The sequence below is a fragment of the Centropristis striata genome, chromosome 7, assembly GCF_030273125.1.
Source record: "Centropristis striata isolate RG_2023a ecotype Rhode Island chromosome 7, C.striata_1.0, whole genome shotgun sequence".
Classification (NCBI taxonomy): Eukaryota; Metazoa; Chordata; class Actinopteri; order Perciformes; family Serranidae; genus Centropristis; species Centropristis striata.
The window spans coordinates 33,021,059-33,044,990 of NC_081523.1; the positions used below are offsets into that span (position 1 = coordinate 33,021,059).

The following is a 23,932-nucleotide window of genomic DNA, read 5'->3' on the forward strand; positions in this document are numbered from 1 at the left end:
AACCAAGCTATTTGTTCTGCCGCTACTACTAAGCAATCTAAAGGACTTGACAAATAAACACATTCCTTCTTACAAAAACAGATCAGTCTAACTGATGGTGAGGATTCATCCAAGTCATCAGAGTCCAGTGAGTCATCAGAAGAGACCACCACTGATGTTGGGCCTACACAGGGACCCCCGGAGCCGGCGTCCACAGGGACAGACATGCCTAATGCTGTAGAGCCCACTGACCCTCCAGGCGCTTCAACACTATTTCCCTCTGCAGACTTGGGACCTTCTCCAAGCACGCTCAATAATTCAGCAGTGCCAGACCCTGAGGACCCACAAACCTCCACTGACACAGAAGGTTTACAGCTCATGCCAGATGATCCTTCACAAACTGCTGTGGACATTGGCATTTCTCAGGACAGGCTTACAGGAACCGATACAATCATTGGTGCTAGTGGCACAAATCAACCACAAACCACCACCACCACATTCCCAAGATTCCCCCTGGGTGCCACTACACCCTTTCCTCCACATATCATCAAATCAGCACCTCCACCATTCTCCGCAGCCACATCCCTGCCAATCCGCATCGGACCCACCCTGACTGGTGTTCCTGTCTGTTTCACTTTCCAGTTCGCGACCTCTGAGCCGGATCCACCAAGAGGAGATAGCATTTAATCTTTTTTTTCCCAAATATTTTATTGTCAGTTTTCAGAGTGACAAATAACATACATACACATATAATAAAAGGCAAATAAATAAAAACTAGACACAAACTATGACATATCAAGACAGATTATACACAATATAATGTCAGAGTCGAATGTTCACTTAAGTGTAAAAAAATGTCACAATAGGTACTCTTCAAGAACACACGATTTTAATCTTTGTTCCACAAAGTGAGTTTACGAAATAAGCAGAGCTACTGTCGGTCGATCTGACTTATTTTCAGTTGATTTGATTCCAAAAAGCAAATTTAACTAGCTAATTCTCAGCATAGGTCGTCATTAGCTCGAACTATGTTATCAACTAAAATAGGTTAGGCTAACCAAAATAAGCCTGGCTTATCTGGTAAACTCACTTCATAGAACAGGTGCCAGGTTACTGGGTCACTTTATGTTGTATCAGAATTAAATATCCTGACTATACTTGGCTTCTACTTTCATTTAACATGTCCTGCATTGCTGATCATTATGTTAGAATGGTGCTAGTATACAAGACTGCTATATAAATACAATAGAAATGTAACATCTCAAATGTATTCATGAGCCGCTGAAAATGAAAATGTGAATAAATGTTCTTATCTCTAATTCAATGATTTTTTTTTTTCAATAGGCAATACAATAGTTCATCGTAGTTTAGTAAAATTATGTTTATTGGTAGTGTCTTACTGTCATTGTAAAGATTAAGATGTCACTTCACACTTGCAAGTTGCAAAAACACAAGAGCCGTATATCAGCCAAACCAGATATTACAGCACTGTATGTATGATGACATTATGTCATATTAGCTTATCATAACCAATAGGTAAGACAGAGAACTTTTTTTCAATGCCGCAGTCCAAACTGTTGCCTTCTTGGCTGGCTTTAGAAAATGAGCAGGTTAAAGGCTCAATCCACAATTTTTGGACCAACTATATTCCTTAGCTTAATTATTTGACTAGGTTAATGAAAAATAATTATTTGTCAGCTTATCAAAACTTTCAGTACTGGCCTGTCATACTTAAATAAAAAAAACTGACAGAACAATTAGACATGAGACAAACATAAAATGAGAGGCAAAACAGAAAGAGAATGAAATCTGTCATTTGAGGACTAAAAGCAGATTCCAAACCAACAGGTTGTTTGTGCCGACCCTCAAATACAACCCAAGGACTGTAAAAAAAAGTCACTGCCAGTAACAGGAGATCAACACGTCCTTAGACATGAACATAATTGTCAACCTGTTTAAACAAGCAGTTGACGTTGTGAAACTGCTGCAGTTTTGTTACATGTATGCTACAAAACAACAGCCTTGTTAGGCTCTATAAATGATAGTTATAAGTAAAGATAGTTAAGTAAAATAAATACATAAGTTCTTTGTTTGTTTTTGTCTAAGAGCTCTAATTTAAAGATACTATCTGTTTAATCTTTAACTGACAGGGCTTCCATGCAGAAAAGAAGAAAGACTGACAAGTGCAAGAGAAAGGTCCACATGTGCACCTTTTTGGACATTTCTCCTCGACCCATTTTAAATGCGGTGTGTGTGTGGGTTTCACTTTAACAAATCCTGAACTTGATTTGAACTTATGCACATGGCTTGCACATTATCTTGTGGTTTGCTATCAGGAAACATGCAAATTTACTTATTTGTTAATCACGCCGACTTCTGTCTGAGGCTAGTCGTCATTTTTATTTGAGCTTGACAAATTTGCAAAACTGTAGTTGCACAGACAGATACAATACAGTCTCTTACTGAGAGCATTTAAATATGACTTTTGGCAATGTCCATGAATTTAACAGTCCAGCTTGCTCCAATACTGGAGCAATAAATCCATGAATGTCTTATAATCTGTTTATAGCACTGTATAAGTACAGTTTTAAGAACTCATAACTATGCATAATGCTGTGAAGTAATAATCATAACACATTATAAAGCATAGTAGGATATATGAGGCTGTGTATCATAATGCTTCATAATAATTGCTGGTCTCTCATAGACCTTTTTTTGCAACAATATTAATGCATTGTAACTCTCATACTTCTAATACATAACCTTTTTTGTTATAATGCATTATTATCAGTTGTAATGGATGCTATTGTGATTATAAGGTTAGGTTTACCTATAACACACCATATGTTTATAATGCATTACAGAACATGAACATAGCCATTGGCCTGCAAAAGGAATGTCAGTGAGACACCAGCAAAGTATTATAATACTTGACCTAATAAGGTATGTTTCATAATGTGTTATAAGTGTTATAAAGCATATACATATTAATGAGTGCTTTGAAGTATAACTATACAGTGCTCTAAGCAGATGGTAACGCATTATAAGTATGCTTATAATGCATTATAGGCATGGGCTTCATAGAGTGTTACCAGATTCTGACAGTTAGTTGCTTGTAGATGTGAATGTGTTAGTTCTGTGACAGCCTGATACCCTTCATCTCACCCAGTGCATGCTGGGATAGGCTGCGGCCATTAAAGGAGCATAAGCTGGTACAGAAAATAGATGACATATTTGTAAAATGTACAATTTCAAAATATTGACTCAGCCTAACGTTACACTCAATGGTTAGTACAAGTAAGTGCACCAGCCAAATATCTAAAGTACAAATTCAGTGTGTGTTTTTTTTCTAATGTGCCGTGGGTGACTGAGGTTGATCTTGCTGCTCTGGCTCTGTGTCCGTTTCTGCCTCGTTCTCCGTGTCCTGCTCCGTCTGCTGCTGCTGTTGGCGCTGCTGGATGAGTCCTCCGTCCTGTGCCGTGTTGTAGGAGCCGCAGCCGCTGCACTTCATTCCCAGCACGTGGAAAGGCACCGTGCAGTGGGTTTGGCAGTCGTTACATATAATCTAGAGTGAGGAAAAAAACAAAAGTAATGCAATACATATAAAAATAACCAATTGGATGATAACTCACAACTTTTATTTCAACTGTACAAATTTAAATTAAATGCAAAAAACAGGGCATGTCATGTCAGATTCTATCAGTAAGTCAGCCCTTCTTTTAAGTAAGCTAAACAATTACGTGATCATTTTATAGTGTTATTGAGGTCTTACTTTGACTGTGGCACCCTGGTATTCAGTGGGCATCGGTGACTGGGCAACCTCTTTGTCTATCTGATCCCAGTGTTCCTCCATGTTCCAGGCCGAGTGCATACACAAGGGGCAGCGATACGCTCTAAAATAAAAGAGGAAAATTCACATTTGTTGAACACCTTGTGTTTATATGCACTGTAGTATTGTAATCTGGGTACTGTACTGCAGGTCAGTGATCAGATTTATCACCTACCCCTGACCTGATTTTGGAAATATGGCTGACTTATTTTAGCTCTAGAAGATGCTGCTTCCTGAATTTCTGTGTGTGTGTGTGTGTCGGAGGAAGACAGCAGACAGAGGGGAGCTCTTTCTCAAAACTTCAGTGTGTATCAGTTCAACATACAGTAAAACGTTCAGCAGTAGAAACCAACTTTATTGTTAGTGTGAGTTTCAGTCGAACTGTGGATGGAGTAATTTTAAACAAAGCTTTTTTCACGTGTGCAGTTCATCCCTGAAATGTTCAGATCCATTTCCTGCATGGGGGCTATAAAATAAATAAATTAACCTGGAACAACCACACAATTACAAGAAAATAGGACCTATTAGACATACCCTGTTCTGACCATGTCATCAAAGCAGGTCCTGCAGAGAATGCGAACAGACAAGTTCATTGTTACCTTTATGTCAGAACACATCCAGACGAAGTATTACTACATAAATAGAATGCATATTTAAGAAAAATGTAGCGCTTGGAAATATAACATTTTCATTTATCAGTCTACAGTACACCTTCAACAATATTTTAACATATTTTCAATTTTAATTTATATTTCTACTATTGTTTTACAGATACTATAATTATTTTAAAATGCAGTATATAAAGTAATGAATCTGTATAGAAATCTGTCATCTCAAAAATGTAAATGCATTTGCAAACAGCAAAATATCCACAATTCAATGAGCTACTAGTAAATACAGAATATGGGTCATACTTGTGTAAAAGATGGCCGCATGGAAGAACGTGAGCTCCAATTCTGGATGTGTGAATATCCTGCAAATGCAAACGAAAACATGTAAAATTGCAGAGAAAGTAATGGATAGAACCAACAGCTCCTAATCACACCATCACTTAGTATTGTATTCAGTTTTATTACCTCCATACACACTGGGCAGTTCTGCCGTGAAACATTTTCAACACACTGAAACACAAAGGATCATTGTTAATGAGGAGCAGTGAGGATACTCATTTGCTCACCAAACAGAATACATGTAATGTGTGCATATGCAGGCTAGTAATCACCTTGTGGTTTCCCCGCAGATCCTGGGCTAAACACAGATTACACTTCTCACAATGGAAATACTTCTCTCTGGGTCCAATCCTGCAGGGGCAAAAACACAAGTGTCACACATGACAACTAGCCGATGTTAGCCGATTTAGATAGAATGAAATCTAATATGAGGACAATAATATGAAGCTCACAACACTGTGATTTTTTTTTTACGACAGTTAACTTTCTATTGCAAGCACCATCAACTGGTCTGTGTATAAAGGCTATACTATGATAACTAAAAAATGTCCATGTCTTTATGATAACATTTTTTGATAAGGTACATTTTTTTTTTTTTTTTTTTTAAATCACACACTTGAAGAAATAAAAACTCAATAAAGTTCATTAAAAGTTTTCTATATACTTTTTAAACACTTCATATATGTATATGTTATGTATCAAATACATAGTACTTGATTGTACTTCTTGTAGTTTCTGAGATACAGACATTTTCTGGGACTATTGTTTTTTTTCTGAAATATAATGGTGTTTATTGCAAAAACAGAAGTCCCAAGTGTGCAAGGACTAGATATAGTATGGTTAGAAAAACTCACTAATTGACTGACTTTTGAATTTCTTAACAGTTGTAGCTTGGAGAACACTTAACCGATAGTAATCAAACATTTCAACTGCAGGCACAAGTGGGTTATTCACCTTGAGACATTAGTAATATTATTCCACAAAAGTTTTAATCATTATTAGTGTCTTCTACTTAGGGTACAATTCTAAAGCGATTTGGAAAATGAGGTGTGCCAAGTATTTAGGATCTATAAACTCTACTATTCCTTACCTGCATATTCCACAGGGCAGACAATGGTACTGCTTCTTATCCTTGTCGAACAAGTGACAAATGTCACAGTAATACTCCCCAAACTGCACATGACACTGCTGGCAAGTCTGCTGTGCCTAAAAGAGAGAGAGAGAGAGAGAGAGAGAGAGAGAGAGAGAGAGAGAGAGAGAGAGAGAGAGAGAGAGAGAGAGAGAGAGAAATTGTCAGCAACTGACTGATTCTGACTATACAGTACTCATTTAGCCATTTCTCAGTTGTCTTTTCTAAGATTACAATGTTTACAATGTAATATGTATTGTATGAATAATAATGTTAAATGTTTTTTCTTCCATTTTGTTTAAGAACAAAGCCTTCCGAGTACCTTTGCACAGTCACATCTGCACAAGATCCTTGCACAATGCTTATAAAAGAGGTGTACTTTACCCCTTAAAACTGTTAACTGTCTGTCACCATATCTATGATCAGTGAATTACCCCCTAAAACATTGGTACCGGTCACAAAAATCCCATATAGGTCAGGCTCTAATATAATTTTTAATGTTCTTTTTTTTCTTGTGAGTTAGGCTAAAATATCGTCCTAGAATCTTGAATATAGCAATGCACAGCACTCTGTATACTTGCACAAATTTTAACCCACTGTGCACTTTATATTTTAAATATTTGCATTTAGTATATTTCCTGTATTTCCTAGTCTTTGTATCTCAAGAGTAGCGCTCCAAATTTCTATACTGGTACACAATGACAATAAAGGCTCACTATTATGTTGTATTAACCACTGATCACTCAGTGGTTCTGCGACAGCTGACACTGGGGTTGACAGACTTTTTCCTCAGTTACCTGCTGCACTGTCTCACACTCTGAACACTGCACCTCTCGGACTTTGAATCGATCCATCTGGTGGTTCTCCTCCGCATCATGGCACAGCCGACACACATACAGTTTACCACAGCAAGGTGCCTGCAGTGCACAGAAACATGTCATTGTAGGGGGCATGGGCAGGTGAACGACGGGCAGTCATATCATAGGGCATGCTTAGAAGCCTCTGCTGCAACACAACTGGAAGTTTATAGAAAAGTTAAATGAACGACTTAATTATTCTTTACAATGCAAACATGTACGTTGTTAAACCAAATCAAATTTGTCAACTTCCTATGCATTCATTTCTGTCTCTGTTTAGCATCCTTCAGTCTGTCCTTACATCACATGCATGGCTCCTTTTTTCAAACTTGGCTATCAGGCAGATTTTTCATTTTATTTTAATTAACAAAGTATAAAGCTGCCAGGAACCCAAAATACAAACAAAAGACACGTTTCTATGGAAATGTACCATACATAGATGGACTCCTGAGGGTTAAAGAACCAACTCTAATAACTGACATAGTGAGTGATAAGCTAAGTAATGACAGACCGATAAACTGTAAAGCCCTCACCACCCACCTAATCCTGTGCAGCTAACATAAAAGAAACGTAATTTATAATCACTAACTAATGTGCCGTAACGCGTTTAACGTTAACTAGCTAACGTTAGATTAGCTGTGAATGGTTGCTACCAGAGACAGCACTATTCATCATAACAGAGTTACATGGGGGCTTATTCAACACCTATGTGCGTCCATTGTGCATTAATAGCAATTGTATAACAATATATTTCAAAAAAGTTAACTCACTTTCAATAAGCAGCTACGCACATAGTGCTCACAACCGGCAGGTGAAGCCATGTTTCCTCCAAAACTGGGCTCTTCTTCGAGTGCTCTGACGTCGGCGTCCCTCTTCTTCTTCTTCTTCTTTTTTTGGCGTAACGTAGCAATACTGCCCTCCGCCGTCCGAGAATCGACCTCATTTGCTGCAACCGTTGGAAAATTGTACTAACGCTATTAAGAAGAAATTGCTGTGACAAGCAAGACTAAATGGGCAGTGGCCCCATTCCTTTCCTCGCTTTATCTGTTGTTCAATTATGGGTTCATTTTCACATCCAAATGTACCCTTTGTATTGTAGGTGTAACTCAAATCATCAATTATTTTAATTCCTTGCTTTCTATTTAACCCTCTGGAGTTACCAAAAGCACCAAAGCATGACTTATCACATCCAGACTAGAAAACAAAGCAGCCTGGAGCCCTACTGTAAATTTACCTCTAAAGTTCTGGCTGTAAACTCCATGAGGCCAGTTTCAGTTTGATGATGATATGCCAAGTAAAAGTGGAGACAAGGTCAAAAATATTTAGTATAAAATTATAAAACTGGATGTAACCCTCTTATATGTTATATTTGCAACCTTTGTTCACATTTGCAACATTTCAAATTCTTTATTGGGCATGATAGTGTTTTTAAATAAAAAAAAAATTCTAAATCACATTTTATGTTGGACTAAATGACTAAAATAAGAAACATAATGACCAAAAAGACACAAAATGACTAAAAAAGACACAATGAGAAGACAAAATGACACAAAAAAACACAGAACACACAAAATGACTTACAAAGACACAACATGACCAAAATTGTTACGCTAAACACACAAGACAATAGAAATATAATACAGTCACACTACAAGAAAAGTTGGATGACAGGATCATACACAAACACAAGATCACATTTATGTTGGTTTTTCTTTGTTTCTTTTTGGTTCAAAATGTTGATCCAGTAAGTCAGAATAAAAAAATAAATTATTATTAGATCATATAGGTGAGGTTGCGCTGGAAAAAAACAATAACATGGCATTTAAACATGTTTAAGTGGTGTATGCTGGCAGGATGAAAAAGAATAAAAAAATTGACAAAATAGCCCCAGACTCCATAGAGTTAACATCTGAGCCAAAAAGAGTACTCTCACCATTTGATACACCAAGGTAACAGTTTTCCTACTGGCTCAACCCCTAAAATCCCATTAATACAGCTTGTTTGTCCACCATTACTCGAAGCGCCGCTGGTGTAGTGGTATCATGCAAGATTCCCATTCTTGCGACCCGGGTTCGATTCCCGGGCGGCGCACACCTTTTAGTTTGGTAACCATCATCTATCTAAATGATTTAACATGCCGCACCATTAGTTGATTAACTGTACATAAAAACTAAGTTCTGGTTATCCGGTTCGGTTGCATCTTACATTCATTGTCACTTGCTGGCTTACGCCTAATTCCCAGATGTTTCCAGTTGTAATGTATCTAACTATTTTGCACTTTGGTCAATAAAGCTCACCACGAAATGGCTAAATGGAAAATCGTTGTTCTGTAACGTAACACTTAGTCAAATCTGCATAAATAGCCGTGTTTGCAGCTTATGCCATTAGGATGTGGAGGCACATCTTTGTGTGTGGGAGAAAGAGCGCTTGATTTTGGCTTCATTTCAGCGCGCAGGTTGACGCTGCTGACGCTGCTCCTCCGCCATCTTCAACTTCCTATTGTTTGCATCAGACTGTGGCTGTCTGCGGTGTGTGTGAGAGCAGAATCGGCCACCGATTTATCATTTAATAGTAGATATAGCCTTTACGTTCGCGGTCGCTCAAGTTCAGCACAAACCATTTGTATGTCATTGGATTAAAGAGCTCTCAGGACGCGACCACTAAACCTTGACGATGGAGGACGATCAACCCAAAACCTTGTGAGTAGCAGCGGGCCTGTCTATGTCCTGGAATGGGAGAAGGCTCCGTGTAACTACGGCGCGTCGGAAATGTTTCCACGTTGTTGTTTCAATTAAAATGTCTAAAACCCTGCTATTTAGTTAGAAATTCACTGAATTCGCGATATCATTTCATGACTACAATAGCGGCGTTTGTGCATTTAACAAGACACATCGCATTTTGGTTCGGACGTGAAGTTGTATTTGATTTAGACGTATAAATAGAAGCGTAACTCCCCTGAAAATGAAACTGAAGGGCTAGCGTTAGCTAATGCTAGTCATCATTAGCTAAAAGATGCAACGCAGCTAGCCAGTCACTTCGTCTAAAACACAAGCATTGTAATTGAATTATATCTGTAAAAACTGAAGGGTTGTGTTTTAATAGCAATAGGCAGGGGTTAGATAGACCCTCGCGGAAAGGCTTCAGTTTTAGTAGCGTTGGTTGCAAACCCACTTAACGTTAGCATGAGGCCCTTTTGAACCGGCTAGCGTTATCTTTAGCTAGCTGGCAGACAAGCCACGTCAACGCTCGGGGAGACGGCCCAGGACAGCTCTAGTAACACTGGCCATGCTCGAGTTATCTGTGTAAAATTGAGACTATGATAAATAGTATTTGACCTGCTATCATTGTTGTTTTTAATGTAAATCTAAAGAATTGTTATCGGTTGTGGCTAGCCCGGTTAACTAGCCTTTGTTTGCATGCTACTTCCTGTTTGACAAAGACTCAATTCCCCCATCTCTCTCCTTGTTTGCAGGTATGTGGGGAATCTGTCCAGGGATGTTACGGAGCCCCTCATTCTGCAGGTCTTCACACAGATAGGACCCTGCAAGAGCTGTAAAATGATAGTTGATGTGAGTGTTGTCTTCTCTGGTATACATTGTCTTACTATAGGAAATGGCATTCAACAGTGGCCTAAAGGGGGTGGTTCTGCTTGTGAAAGTCTTGATATACATATATCCTTTATTGATTTTCCTCTCCCAATCTATTATATCAGACATGAAACTCCAAACTACAGTAGGTAGATCTGCAATCTGCAGTGATTAAATTGTCACGCTTGCTGTGGACTTAATATCAGTCTTGTTTTCCCGTTGACAGACGGCTGGAAATGATCCATACTGCTTTGTGGAGTTCTATGACCACAGGCATGCTGCTGCCTCACTGGCAGCCATGAATGGAAGGAAAATAATGGGTAAGGTAAGCTATCGTGTCTAAAGGGTGAGTGGGGACGGGTGGGTTTTGGGTGTGGGAGTTATTGGTTGTGTACATTCTGACAAAGACACAAACTAGAGGACAGCTAGCATTTATATTCCATTTATTACATAGGGGTTACCAACTGAAAATGGGAAGCAGGAGTCAGGGTTCAAATCATAAACGGAACATTTCAGAGCATTACTATTGTCTGAAATTTGTCCGTTTTCTGACATTGGTTCCATTAGGACCTCTTAAACACAATGGTCTTGATATATATGAAGCTGTGTTAGGTGAGGAAGAATGCTTGGTTGTTTCTAGGAAAGCAAGGTAAGAGTGGGAAAAAAATGACAGTATAATAATTCAGGGATCCACTGAACAAGCTAGTGCAGTATTCTAAAATAAAATATTCAAGACCATGTAAGATATATCCAAAAGATAACGAAACCAAAAGTTTGCGAGGAGCTGGATAAAGTCTTATCTTAGAACAATAGAGTAAATAATTAACATTTAGCCACCTTTTAAAAGACCATAGTGTCTTATAAAAGGATATTAAAGTGGTGCTTGATGGCTTAATAATGAGATGAGTTTCTAGAGTCAGTGCTAGGATATAAACTGGAAAATTAAATCACTGTGTGCTGAACCCTAGATGAGATGTGTAGCTTTGACTAAAATCAGCATTGGTTGTTATTGACTTATGTTTTAATTCTAATGGTTTTAACATGGCTTTGATGGCCCCGTAAATTGCTGTACCCAGTCTACACATGGTAGCCCAGTTGCAGTTAATTGAGATCTCAAAATTTGATACAAGATAAATGTTCTTGCACTGTGTCACTGGACAAACAGAGGGTAGTGAAAAGGTACCATATCACATTATATCTAAAGTTCCTTAAGTTATTTTTTTTTTACATCTTTAAGTAGTTTAAGTCAGCCTTTAGATCGTACACCCACATAGTGGAGATAATCAGGATATATTGTAAATGATATAAACATACCCCACCTGTCCTGCTCTTCTCTGCCCCTCTCCGCAGGAGGTTAAAGTCAACTGGGCCACGACGCCAACCAGCCAGAAAAAAGACACAAGTAGTAAGTACAAGTGCTTGTTGATGGGGGTAACTAACAACTAAAGGTGGGAACTGTGATTCTTATCCAATACATGTTTTGTCAAATGTATCTCCCCATGCAGGGTTTGTACAAAGTCTTGAACGTTTGGAAAATAGTTAATTTCTTGGCCATTATATTTTCAAGATTAGCAATGTGCTTGAATTAGAAATGACTACTTGAAAAATGCTTGATTTTTAACATAATCTGGAGATTCATCTGCATTGGCAATCCCCCCCAGAATTGGGCTGCCATGTTAAATGTTGATTACAAACAGAATTCATGTTTCATGTCATCATATGAACATAAAAAATAGTTTTCAATTCACTATATGTCATAAAAGATTAACAAAAAAGAAGAAACGGTCACATTTTAATTTATGTTTTAGACAGCAACCCAACTTTTTAGGAACTGGGATTGTACACAATCACTAGACCAAAATCTTTCAATATTTTAAATGGAACAGTCCCATTGTCATATTAGTTTGCTGTCTCACACCAGAGGAGCTGAGCAAGTTAATAGTTAGAAAAGTCCTCTGTTGATCACTGCTCTGGAGATGGGCAAGCATTAACCCCATAACATTATGCCCCCTTTTAAAGTGAACTAGGGACAGGGGGTATTAAGGGGGCGAAAGCAGGTCAACTGTAGATGCCACATAGAAGTGATTTACACCATCTGACACCTGGAAAAGCTATACATCCACAGAATGCCCGAGGTCTCTAGTTTGTAGTTGTAAAGTTTCATGAAGCTTGAACCTGCATGCTGGAAAAAAATCCAGTGTGCATATACAGCCCTGGCTCAGTAAATGGGGAAACACAGTGGCCACAAAGTGGCTCAGACAGAGCTACACAATACTATTCTGTTGGTGCTTGTGTACAGGACAGGAGAACAGCCATGAATGTATAAAGAGAGAGGCAGTGGGAGGGATGGCAATCTTGCATGTTAACGCAGCACTGATGGGAGCCGTGTATTTGTTTGGGTGCTGTGTTCAAATATGAATAAACTTTCTCCACAGTCCCAGACTCCACTTTGATAAGCTCTAAAAAAATGTAGAGGTAGTCATTTTATTCACTTCTCTGGAATGAAGATTGCTAAGATGACTTTTGTTTTGTCCTTGCCCTATTAAAAACAGTGATAAAAATCAGCACTTGTAGACAGGAACCTCTAAAACTAAACTGTGCCCCCCCCCATAGATCACTTTCATGTCTTTGTTGGAGACCTCAGCCCAGAAATAACTACAGAAGATGTCAAAGCTGCCTTTGGTCCATTCGGCAGGATATCGTAAGTATTAAGTTGTACTGACAAAGATGATTGAATCAAAGATTGATTGAAAAAAAAATTAACGAGAGACGTGTTAGCGACTGTTCAGCCTCACATTTATATCGACTTATCAAGAGGTAAATTGTAGAAATCTTAGAAATTTACATGCATAGAGGGTGATTTAAAAAGACAAAACCAATATTGTTTTATACTTTTGGTAATGTAAAGCTTTGTGCAGTGCTGCATGTTTTCAATGTACTCCTTTTGGTCTGTTTTTCCACAGAGATGCTCGTGTTGTGAAAGATATGGCTACAGGAAAATCTAAAGGCTATGGCTTTGTGTCTTTCTTCCACAAATGGGTCAGTACAGAGCCAGTACCAAATTATTGACAATTTTATATTGTCATCATTAAACTCTTGTTATAAAAACATTGAGAACGTCTTTGAACTGTTCTGTGGTTCTAAAGTAATTAATTTTGGATTTACCATTACTTGACTCGAGTTTGATGGAGTAACTAGTTCCTTTCTCCATTTCAGGACGCAGAGAACGCCATTCAGCAGATGGGCGGTCAGTGGTTAGGAGGCAGACAGATTCGAACTAACTGGGCCACAAGAAAGCCCCCCGCCCCAAAGACCACCTATGAAAGTGTGTTTTCTTGAATGTTTGCGTGTTTTGCTTGTTTACACATGATGTTTTGTTTCTGTATTAACAGTAGAAATGTCTGTCTCACCTGGCAGATAACTCCAAGCATCTATCCTTTGATGAAGTAGTGAGTCAGTCCAGCCCCAGTAACTGCACTGTGTATTGTGGCGGAGTCAGCACAGGACTGACAGGTAATGAATCCTATTAATACCATCTGTACCATCAGTATGATCATGATACTGACAGCAGTATTATCAGGTAAATACAGCAAACACTTCGAAGAGATCAAATGAATAATAAGCTGTTAATTGATGAAAGCCAGAAAGCACTACATTAAAGGGTAGTGCTTTCTTATTTAATATTTCTAGAAGTATTCAGATTTCTTTACATGAGCCCAAAACCAGCAATACATTCATCATAGTACATACTCTGTGTTCCCACATTATAATTCAATAGAACGCATGCAAAATGTATACCATTACAATTCCATTTCACCATCTGGGTTCTAAATCAAAAAATGATCACAATGAGTTTTAGGTTCACCCTTTTATAATCAAAATGTTCACCTCAGTGAAAAAATGTCTCGCATTGTTTTTGAGGATGGCGTTCTGTTGCTTGTAGACAAACTGTACCAAGCTGCAGGGACACAGACTGCATAATACTTGGGATTTTGGTCTTTTAAGGGGAATTGTTGATTATAATGAAAAGATAAGGTTATCTATTTATTATTCATTACAAAATGTAAAGTGTATTCTTCTCAGAGACGTCACTCAAAGGCCCTGTGATGATATATCAACAAAATTGTGAATGGAAAATAGAGATTTAACTCTGAACAACCAAGAGACCCTTACCTGGTGTTGGCAGGCATCGTTTCTCATGCAGCAAATATTTTCTTTCATGACGCATTAATTCCCATAGACACGTTATCTGATGTTCCCTTTCTGTTTGGCCTTCAGAGCAACTGATGAGACAGACCTTCTCTCCCTTTGGACAAATCATGGAGATCCGAGTTTTCCCAGACAAAGGCTATTCATTTGTGAGGTATGTGGAGGTCTCGTGTGCACCAGTTCTTGAGCCTGGTCCTCAGCAGTTTTGGTTCGTGCTGATATTTATTTTAAAAAGCAGCGGTGTGTTTATGATTGTTAAGTTAATATCTAGCATGTCCTTAGTCTGACTCTCCCTCTGTTTTTGTCCAGGTTTAACTCCCATGAGTCAGCAGCCCATGCCATTGTGTCAGTGAATGGCACCTCAATAGAAGGCCACATAGTCAAATGCTACTGGGGTAAAGAGACCCCGGACATGATGAACCCAATGCAGCAGATGCCTATGCCCCAGGTAAGGACACCATTAAATGTGCATAAAGAAAGCCACTAGTAGTTGTCCTCTTAGAAACATGTAGCACAAATAAGCACTCAAAAATCAGGCTGTGATTAGTCTAGTGCATTTCAGTCAGGGAGAAAATAGTGCATGTATTTTGAACACAACACTTGTGTTTTATTTTTCAAATTCTAGTGAGGCTTTAAAGCTTCGCTCCTCCTCCGACTGACATTCAGGGAAATGAACCCTTTGTTCTGACTCAAGTGTTGTTTTTAAAAACCCATCATTGCATCACATGGTGAACATGTTTGCCCAGTCAGTTATCTGCATAGAGTTCCCAGCAGGAAAAGAAAGTCATTGTATGAATTAAGTCCAGAAGAGCACATGAAAGATCTATGATTGCGTTTCTTGAAATTACAGTATGAGGACATGCAAATATGCATTTATAATTATTAGATGATATTAAATCAGTTTGATGCTTTGACTGCACAAAGATTGCATTGCTGATAAATATCAGGGTTACATTTGGGTGTTGTTGTTTTTTTAAACTGCTGTCTAAAACCATACTTGTTGTTTCTTCACCCTACAGCAGAACAAGATGAGCTTCCCTGCAGCAGCCCAGCCCTATGGCCAGTGGGGCCAGTGGTACGGCAACGGGCCCCAAATCAGCCAGTACGTCCCCAATGGGTGGCAGGTCCCCACCTACGGCGTCTACGGCCAGGCTTGGAATCAACAGGGCTTCAAGTAAGTAGCACGGTGTGCACAGGGCTCCCCTTCACCGCCTCCTTCTACTCCAGCACCACCAGAGTTCCCCTTCAAGACCGGGGCAGCGAACCCACCTCTGGCCACGGGAGGGAGCTGCCGCCTCCCTCCCCCCCACACCCCACATCCTCTCTCCTCCCCTCGCCAGCCCCTCACCTAACTCATCTCAAGAAGATTGAGAATTAAACACACACACAGAACAATCTGAACTTTAATTTTGTTGGTAATCATCATCATGTTTCAGTGTGTCCTAAGAACTCAAGGGTTTATCTCCAAAATGTTTGTCACTTGAATTCTAACGTATAATAGTTAAAAACTGTAGTCTGTTCCAAAAATGATTGTAAGAAAACTGCCATCAACTAGCTAAAATAACTTTAAAGATAAGTGACTGAACACGATAAATGCTGAAAGTCCAGAACAAAGTTACTTACTGTCCACACCTGCGGATAGTTTGTTTATGAAGAATTAATTTCCCTTTTTGTACGATTGCCCGTGTGTAAGGACTGTGTTCTTTAAGGATGTTCAGTTGTTTTTGTTTGTCTACATTCATGTCATAGCTTTTTACATTATTTTCCTTTTGATTTCATTGATCTATTTCTACATATATTTGAGGTTTTGATCTGTACATGAATGTCAGTAGGACATGTTAAATATCTTTTATAGGTTATCAAATTTTGTTTTTATTTAGACAGCCTATGTGCAGTGACGTTTTGTGCACCCAAGAAAAATAAAGGAGAGGCCATATGTTGTTGACAGTCTAAAATTCTTGGTGATCGGCTGTATAAATAGGCTCTGTACAAAGGTGTGAGGTCATGAAAGCGATAGTGTGTTTGATTGCCGAATGTACGGCGAATGTACAGTAAATGCACAATTCCGGAGAAAGAGGTTCGGCCTCTCTTGAACTTGAAATTTGAAGATAATACTTTATCCTGTATAAGCTGTCTTATCCACACTGAACTTAGAATTTAGTTTTATTTCATGAATCATAAGACTTTGAATACAACATGTGAATTAGGTGAGAATTTACTTTCCTTTGTTATACTTTGTGGCCAAATGTAGGAGTGTTGCACGAAGATAATCCACACGTATGATTGTGGTTCTCAGCAGCTGGGAGGGGGGTAGAAAGGAATATTTAGCTCGCTACGCTTAGCTTCTATGCTCTTTGTCTGCTTGTCCACCCATGTTTAATCAAATGACACTTACCTTTGGCCCCTCCAAAGAGCCCTCTACTTTCTGTTTTTTCCCTGTTTTTTGTTTTTTTTTGCTAGCTTGATTTTTGCCCAGCCTGCCTCACCCTCACAACCTCTGATAACTCTGTTTGCCTTCTTGTTCTCATTCTAGCCTGTCCAGATTCTTGTAGCTCTAATATAAACCGTCCCTTTGGCTCCCTTTCGCCTTGTCTCTTCTAACCTGCTGGCATTTTGTCTTTCTGTCTCCCCCCTCTCTCTCTCCCTCTCCCTCTCTCTCTCTTTACCTCGTTTTTTGCAGTCACTTACCGGCCAGTGCTGGGTGGACTGGCATGAGCGCCATCAGTAACGGTGGGGTTATGGAGCCTACACAGGGATTGAATGGGAGTATGCTAGCCAACCAGCCCGGTATGGGAGCCGCAGGATACCCCACACACTGATAAGTGGGCAGGGTGGGAGATTTGTCAACCATCAGCCTCTTATTGGCTGTACGGTGCCCCGCGGGGCTGTGTAACACCGCCTCCATTTGTGGCAGGACTAAGACTTTTACTGGGATGTGGAACCTAATGAGAAGGTTGACGTCTGTAGGAGATGTAAATGGGATTTCATGGGGGGGTTGAGGTAACTGGAGCCAGGGAGGAGCGATTTGACCTACACAGGTATTTACACCCTTTGTGGTAGGCAAGACTGGCCATGAACCAGGGCTCTTACCATTTTTAAGTTAACTGTAAATGAGTATAAAACTGTAAAGGAGAAACTTTTGGATTTTTTTTTTCTGGGTTTTACAAATTGCTTCCATTTTCAGCCACCGAGAGGTTTGTCTTTTTTTTCTCTTTTTTTTTAACGAAACTGTTAAAAGTCTGAGTCGTGCTAAGTTATGAACCTTAGTTATTATTTGAGGAATGGAAATCTGTTTAATTTGTTCTCATTTTCTCTTGGATTAAACTCAATTGCAGGGATTGTTGCCACTGCTGTTTCTCTGTAAGGGCAGATAAATATTGCACAGTTTTTTCCTCTCTTGTACTTGGACAAATTTGACTACCAAGAGTGTTTTCCTTTTTGCATTCCATTTCTCCTTCATATCGTTCAGACAGCCTCAAATCTTTTCGCCACATGTAAATAACCATTAATCATTTGAAACAATGTAAGTAAAATGCTACTGTTAACTGTGGGTGCTTGCTTTCATTTTTGTTTTGATAACTTGACAGTTAACTCCAACATTGTACGTAGCAGAGTGGCACTATCTAATGTGACACTTGCACAGTGCAACACACAATTCTTCCATGCAGGGATAAAACAGCATTGCCATGCAGTGCATACTTAAAATTTACCCACAATTCAAATGTTAAAGGGTGAACACGTTTGACACTTCTGATGGTTTTTAAATATCTATTGAAACGCCAGTATTTTATATCAAAAAATCTGAGTGGATTCAACCTTTACACTTGCTCTTTTTGCCAGAGACATGGGGAGGCCTACATTGTAACTGTTGCCTTATAGAGCTGGTTTCTTTTAGCTGACAAGATACTTTTTAATTAGGCAGTGCCTACAGACATTTTCAGACCCTTTTGTTTAGAAAGGTGTTAGCCCTGAGAACTGATGACTCTGCTACTGTAATCAATGTTTTCTTGCTTTGTCCAATTAAAATGCTAATGCACATAAACCACACTGTTTGTTTTCCTTTCATTATTCTAGGAAACATTTCTGGAAATATAATTCACAAACTGCTTTTGAAAACATTTTAATTTTAAAATATGTTTTTATATTCTGCCTTAAAAGCATTTGTGAAATGTGTGTGTGTTGAGAAAAGAATGTTGAAAAATATGTTTTAATTCAAAGGTGCTTTACTCAAACTAGGCATAAGACCGTTGGATTAATTTACTGCACAAGTAGCCTTCTTACTTGGAACCAGTGTGCACTTGACCATCAGTTTCTACAATGAGATGTTTATTTTACACAGACAGATTTGTTATGAGGCTAATGATGCTACCACTATTGATCCATGTTGAGCATCCACTATTTGGCAACATGCCACACTTCTGCTGTATACTCTAAATGATAAGAATAACAGAAGTCAGACATCTTCAAGGCAGTAAACTATGCATCACTCGATGTAAAATAAACTTTACTGTATATTAAGACATGCAGTTACACAAGAGCCTGACTGGGGATAGGATTTTTGAGACTGATGCCAATTTTAGAGAGGAAAAATGCACCACTAACCAATATAGTGTCTGAATTAGTAAGTTAAATTGTATATATATTGTGCTTATCAACAGCATACACTGTAAAACTTTTTACTGTAAAATTACAGTAAATTACTGGCAGCACTTTCGCCAGTAAGTTACTGTAAAATTTACAGTACCTCTACTGTATTATAGAAATAAAGGTCCGTTTACTGACAAACTGTCTCGTAACGAAGAAAAAAAATAGTGTGATGTTTAAATGTTTAACTCTTATGTTATAACTAATCCATTTAAACTCTATATTAGGCTTACTGGAAAAACAACACATTGTGATTATTTCAGCCCAGACAAAAATATCAAAAATAATGGCTTTATTTTCCCTACATGCTCAGTTGAAAACAGTAAATTCCTGTAAAAATCAAAAAAAGTCAAAAGAAACCATTGGAATGCCTGAGCAATCATGATAACTCCCACAATGCATTGTTTTCACAGCAATATACTGTACAATCATAATACAGCAAGTTACTGTTAGAATTTGACTGTAAATTTACAGCAAAGTCTTACAGTGTATATACTGATGGGCCAACATTTTCAGCCTGTATAAACTCTAATGTTCTGTAACCTGCTTCTTATGTTTGTTGGTTTTTTTAGATACATTTTTTTCCTAGAAGGGGGAGATTGAGAGCACAAATGTCTCCCATTTGTTTTTTTCACAGATACTTGTTGTGTCATATTAACAGGAAAAGCACAGGAGTGTTTAATAAAATGAGTGATGGCTGCATTCCACTTAGAGGGGGGTTCCTGTTATTGTGCATGCTGGTTTATTGGAATAGCTTGCTGGGACACTCAATGAAACGGAGCCATTGTTGATGTTATTAATTTCACCTGTGAGTTTACTATGACACATGTACAGGTTAATAACAAGGTTGAGGCACTGGAGCACCTGAGTGGAATGCAGACCTAATTAATTACAGTGATTAAACTTGGGGCTGTTGCCATGACGTCCAAAGTCCAAATGTCATGCAGTGAAGGTGTTGGTTGATTTTTAACCACTATTAAACACTCATTTCACATTGTGCTGTGTACTTTAAACTATGAATCTGAACCTGAACTGGACAGTCACATTTAGAATTTAGTCTAAAATTATTAAAAGTCTGAAATGATAAACACACAGCGTTAAAATATTGCACAAAGCCCTCACTGTTACTTTTGTCTTGGAGTTTTTAGTTTTGGGTACTTATGATGAGGTCAACTGTTGCCTCAAGCAGAATTTGAGCCTCTGTAGCGAGAACACTGATTAAAAAAGTTCAGCTGTAGTTTGCACTGTTTTCAAAATCCCATTCTATGAAATAGAATGATGTAATGGTATATTATAAAATACTGCGAATAATGTTCAGAACAAAAACAAGGTTTCTACCTACAAAACTTATCTAATGTGACATATATTCAATTAAAAACTGAATTGATGGTTCACTTAATTCTGAACTTTTTTATTTGTTTAACACAGCGTCCCAACTTTTTTGGAATTGGGGTTATATTTCTAATGTTGAGGTTGAATTATAGAATATACATTTAATCATTTGTAGCTCCCTTTTGGTTCTTAAGCCAGGCTATTTATGAGGTTAACATGTGTTTTTATGTTTGTGTGTGATGATTGAATAAAATACAGCTACTAGTTTTAGACACAGGCAACTGGAAACTGCTGCCTCAGGCTCAGCTCCAAGTTCCTCACCAACTCAACTTGGGAATAGGCCCAGACCTCGTCCTTATATCCTGTAAGCTTCCAGGGACAAATGGAGCCTCTGGTATGTGTTCAGTATTACAGTGGTTTCTGCTTGATCTTCAATTACGAGTGACATCCAGATTTGGACACAAACGATCTCAGTTGATGTATCTGTTCATTGATACAGTGGTCTGCAACATTAGGGTTACAGACAAACCGGTAACACTTTACAACAACTAACTAAATAATGTTTATAGATGGTTTATAGACCAATTATTAACCATTTGCAAAGTGCTATACATATTTAATCTTTAAATGTTTTCCACCAATTTCTTAAACGTATATGAATCATTTAAAAATCATTAACTTACTTAATATGGTGTTAAAAGTGTTAAAATGGGTGAAACTAAAACTATTAATAAACTATTAATTATAATTTAATTGTTTCTTATGGTAAAGTAACTATAAACTTACATTAATATACCATCTATTAGCCATTTTAAATGATTTAGTTAGTTAAACATTAATAAATTATGTATTTGCCATTCTAAAGGGCCTATATATGGTTTATAAATGATGATTTAACATTAATATACTATCTGTTAACCGTTTATAAATGATGGTTATTGTAAAGTGTTACCGACAAACCACATACTGCACACTGATTTCACAGAGAAATGGATCACAAGAATCATCATACCATTGTTTATTTTTATATAATCATTTGGCACCTTTTTTTTTTGAGAATTGGTGGTTGTGTGCAGTGAATATTTAGGGGGACATAGCAGGTCAACAATAAATGCCACATACAGTAAAAGTGGTGAACATCATCTGAAAGCTGGGAACCTGAAGACTCATTTGCGATGCAGCTCAGCACCGTGTGTCAACTTATTCTGATAAATAAATCTCTAATAATAATGACCTAATCAATCAAGTAATAATGGTGTATAGGGGTTCAGAACATTAATGTATGGCTTTCTATTTCCACACTCAAGTATGTCCCATAAGTTGTTGCAGCAACTTTTGGGTTATTATTTGTTACACACATTTTGTCCTGAATTAAACTTTTTTTTTTTTTAAATGGATAAAAATGGTCAAAAAAACCTGCAGAATATTACATCAATACACCAAGACCTTTGGAACAACACAGACAAATCCATGCTGTGATTTAGTTTAAAATAAAAACATTCAACATGTTAGAGATTGCAGTATTTTCAGCGTGTCAATTGCAAGCAATTCTGTCCTCTAAACCAGTAGTTCTCAACCTTTTTGAGTCGCGACCCCCAATTTAACATGCGTGTTGTCCGCGGCCCCCGCTCACTGAACACAATCTCACACGCACAGTTCAGATCACCCAAAAAAGACACAAAATGACCAAAAAAAGACACAAAATTACCAAAAAAAGATGCAAATTGACCACCAAATGATCAAAGAAGACACAAAATCAACAAAAAAGACACAAAATCACCAAAAAAAGACACAAAATCAACAAAAAAAGACACAAAATCACCAGAAAAAGACACACAATTACCAAAAAAGACACAAAATTACAAAAAAAGACACAAATTGACCAAAAAGACTAAGACACATGAACACATGAACACTTTAACACAGTGGAGACAGAGCTGACTTCCAAAATTATTTGGCGACCCCCAGAAATCATCTCGCGACCCCAATTGGGGTCCCGACCCCAAGGTTGAGAACCAATGCTCTAAACCACTGTTTCTCAACCTTTTTGAGTCACGACCCCCAATTTAACATGCATGTTGTCCGCGACCCCCACTCACTGAACAGAATCTCACACGCACAGTTCAGATCACCCAAAAAAGAAACAAAATGACCAAAAAAAGGAAACAAAATGATAAAAAAAGACACAAAATGACCAAAAGAGACACAAAATGACCAAAAAAAAGACACAAAATGACCCAAAAAAGAAACAAAATTACCAAAAAGACACAAAATGACCAAAAAAGGAAACAAAATGACCAACGACACAAATTGACCACAAAATGATCAAAAAAGACACAAAATGACCAAAAAAGACACAAATTGACCACAAAATTATAAAAAAAGACACAAAATGACACAAAAAGACACAGAATGACCCAAAAAAAACAAAATTACCAAAAAAAGGAAACAAAATTACCAAAAAAGACACAAATTAAGACATTAAGTGACCAAAAAGACAAAAACACATTAACACATGAACACTTTAACACAGTGAAGACAGAGCTGACTTCCAAAATGATTTGGCGACCCCCAGAAATCATCTCACGACCCCAATTGGGGTCCCGACCCCAAGGTTGAGAATAGCTGCTCTAAACTACTGAGAAACCGCCTTATTGTCAGTATACCTATTCATCCTCTGAGTGCTCTAGCTCTCTGGGTTATGGTTGTAAAGTGTCATGAGGCTGTGATTATCCTAGAGGTCACAGCAGCTCATTTTATACACTGAGCTCAAGTTTCAAGAAATGCCCTCACTGCAAAAACTGGCTACTACTGATGACTAACATCATCACACATGAGTACATTTGGGCTCATTAAGTCCCAGCTTTCAAGTGATTTTAAGCGACTGTTTAGTGATGCAGAAATATATGCCATAGCGCAGGCGGGACATTGGAACACAAGGGGGTTAACAGTACGGTTGGTGTAAAGGGCCAGTTCGCCTTGCAAGAACCATATATCCTCTTCTGGCTTGCAGAACTTGTTCATATCTGTTATGTTGGGGATGACTTGAAAACGTCCCCATGATATACATTTACATCGAAAAAAATTAGAATATCATGAAAAAGTTCAATATTTTTTGTCAATCATTTCAGAAAGTGAAACTCATATATTATATAGGTTCATTATGCGTAGAGTAAAATATTTCAAGCCTGTTTTTCTTGTAATTTTGATGATTCTGGCTTAGAGATAATGAAAACACAAAGCTCAGTGTCTCAGAAAATTAGAATATTGTGTAGAAGTTCAATATGTGAGTCCACAGTCAGTCAGTGGTGATTTGGGGCCATGTCCTCTGCTGGTGTTGGTCCACTGTGTTTTCTGAAGACAACAGTCAACATAGCAGCCATCTAGCAGGACATTTTAGAGTCTTCATGCTTCCA

The 23,932-nt window shown here is 38.1% G+C and overlaps 2 protein-coding genes and 1 non-coding gene across 3 annotated transcripts; 2 read left to right on the forward strand and 1 right to left on the reverse strand.

The window, feature by feature from the left end:
- Nucleotides 1-745: 745 nt before the first annotated feature.
- On the reverse strand, nt 746-7,612 carry rchy1 (ring finger and CHY zinc finger domain containing 1). Its single transcript, XM_059337233.1, has 9 exons — nt 7,515-7,612; nt 6,685-6,804; nt 5,849-5,964; nt 5,031-5,109; nt 4,885-4,929; nt 4,723-4,781; nt 4,343-4,372; nt 3,752-3,872; nt 746-3,544 (listed from the first exon to the last, which is right to left on the reverse strand). Exons 1-9 carry the CDS (start codon nt 7,563-7,565, stop codon nt 3,329-3,331), a joined length of 837 nt encoding a protein of 278 aa, XP_059193216.1. The 5' UTR covers nt 7,566-7,612; the 3' UTR covers nt 746-3,328.
- Nucleotides 7,613-8,764: 1,152 nt separating this feature from the next.
- trnag-ccc (transfer RNA glycine (anticodon CCC)) lies at nt 8,765-8,835 on the forward strand. The gene has a single exon. It is a non-coding gene; the product is annotated as a tRNA-Gly (tRNA).
- Nucleotides 8,836-9,139: 304 nt separating this feature from the next.
- LOC131974778 (cytotoxic granule associated RNA binding protein TIA1-like) lies at nt 9,140-18,090 on the forward strand. Its single transcript, XM_059337230.1, has 12 exons — nt 9,140-9,443; nt 10,217-10,313; nt 10,558-10,656; nt 11,682-11,736; nt 12,945-13,032; nt 13,295-13,370; nt 13,548-13,656; nt 13,749-13,844; nt 14,610-14,694; nt 14,850-14,988; nt 15,560-15,714; nt 17,221-18,090. The coding sequence occupies exons 1-12, from the start codon at nt 9,418-9,420 to the stop codon at nt 17,357-17,359; spliced, it is 1,164 nt and encodes a 387-aa protein (XP_059193213.1). The 5' UTR covers nt 9,140-9,417; the 3' UTR covers nt 17,360-18,090.
- The last annotated feature ends 5,842 nt before the right edge of the window (nt 18,091-23,932 follow it).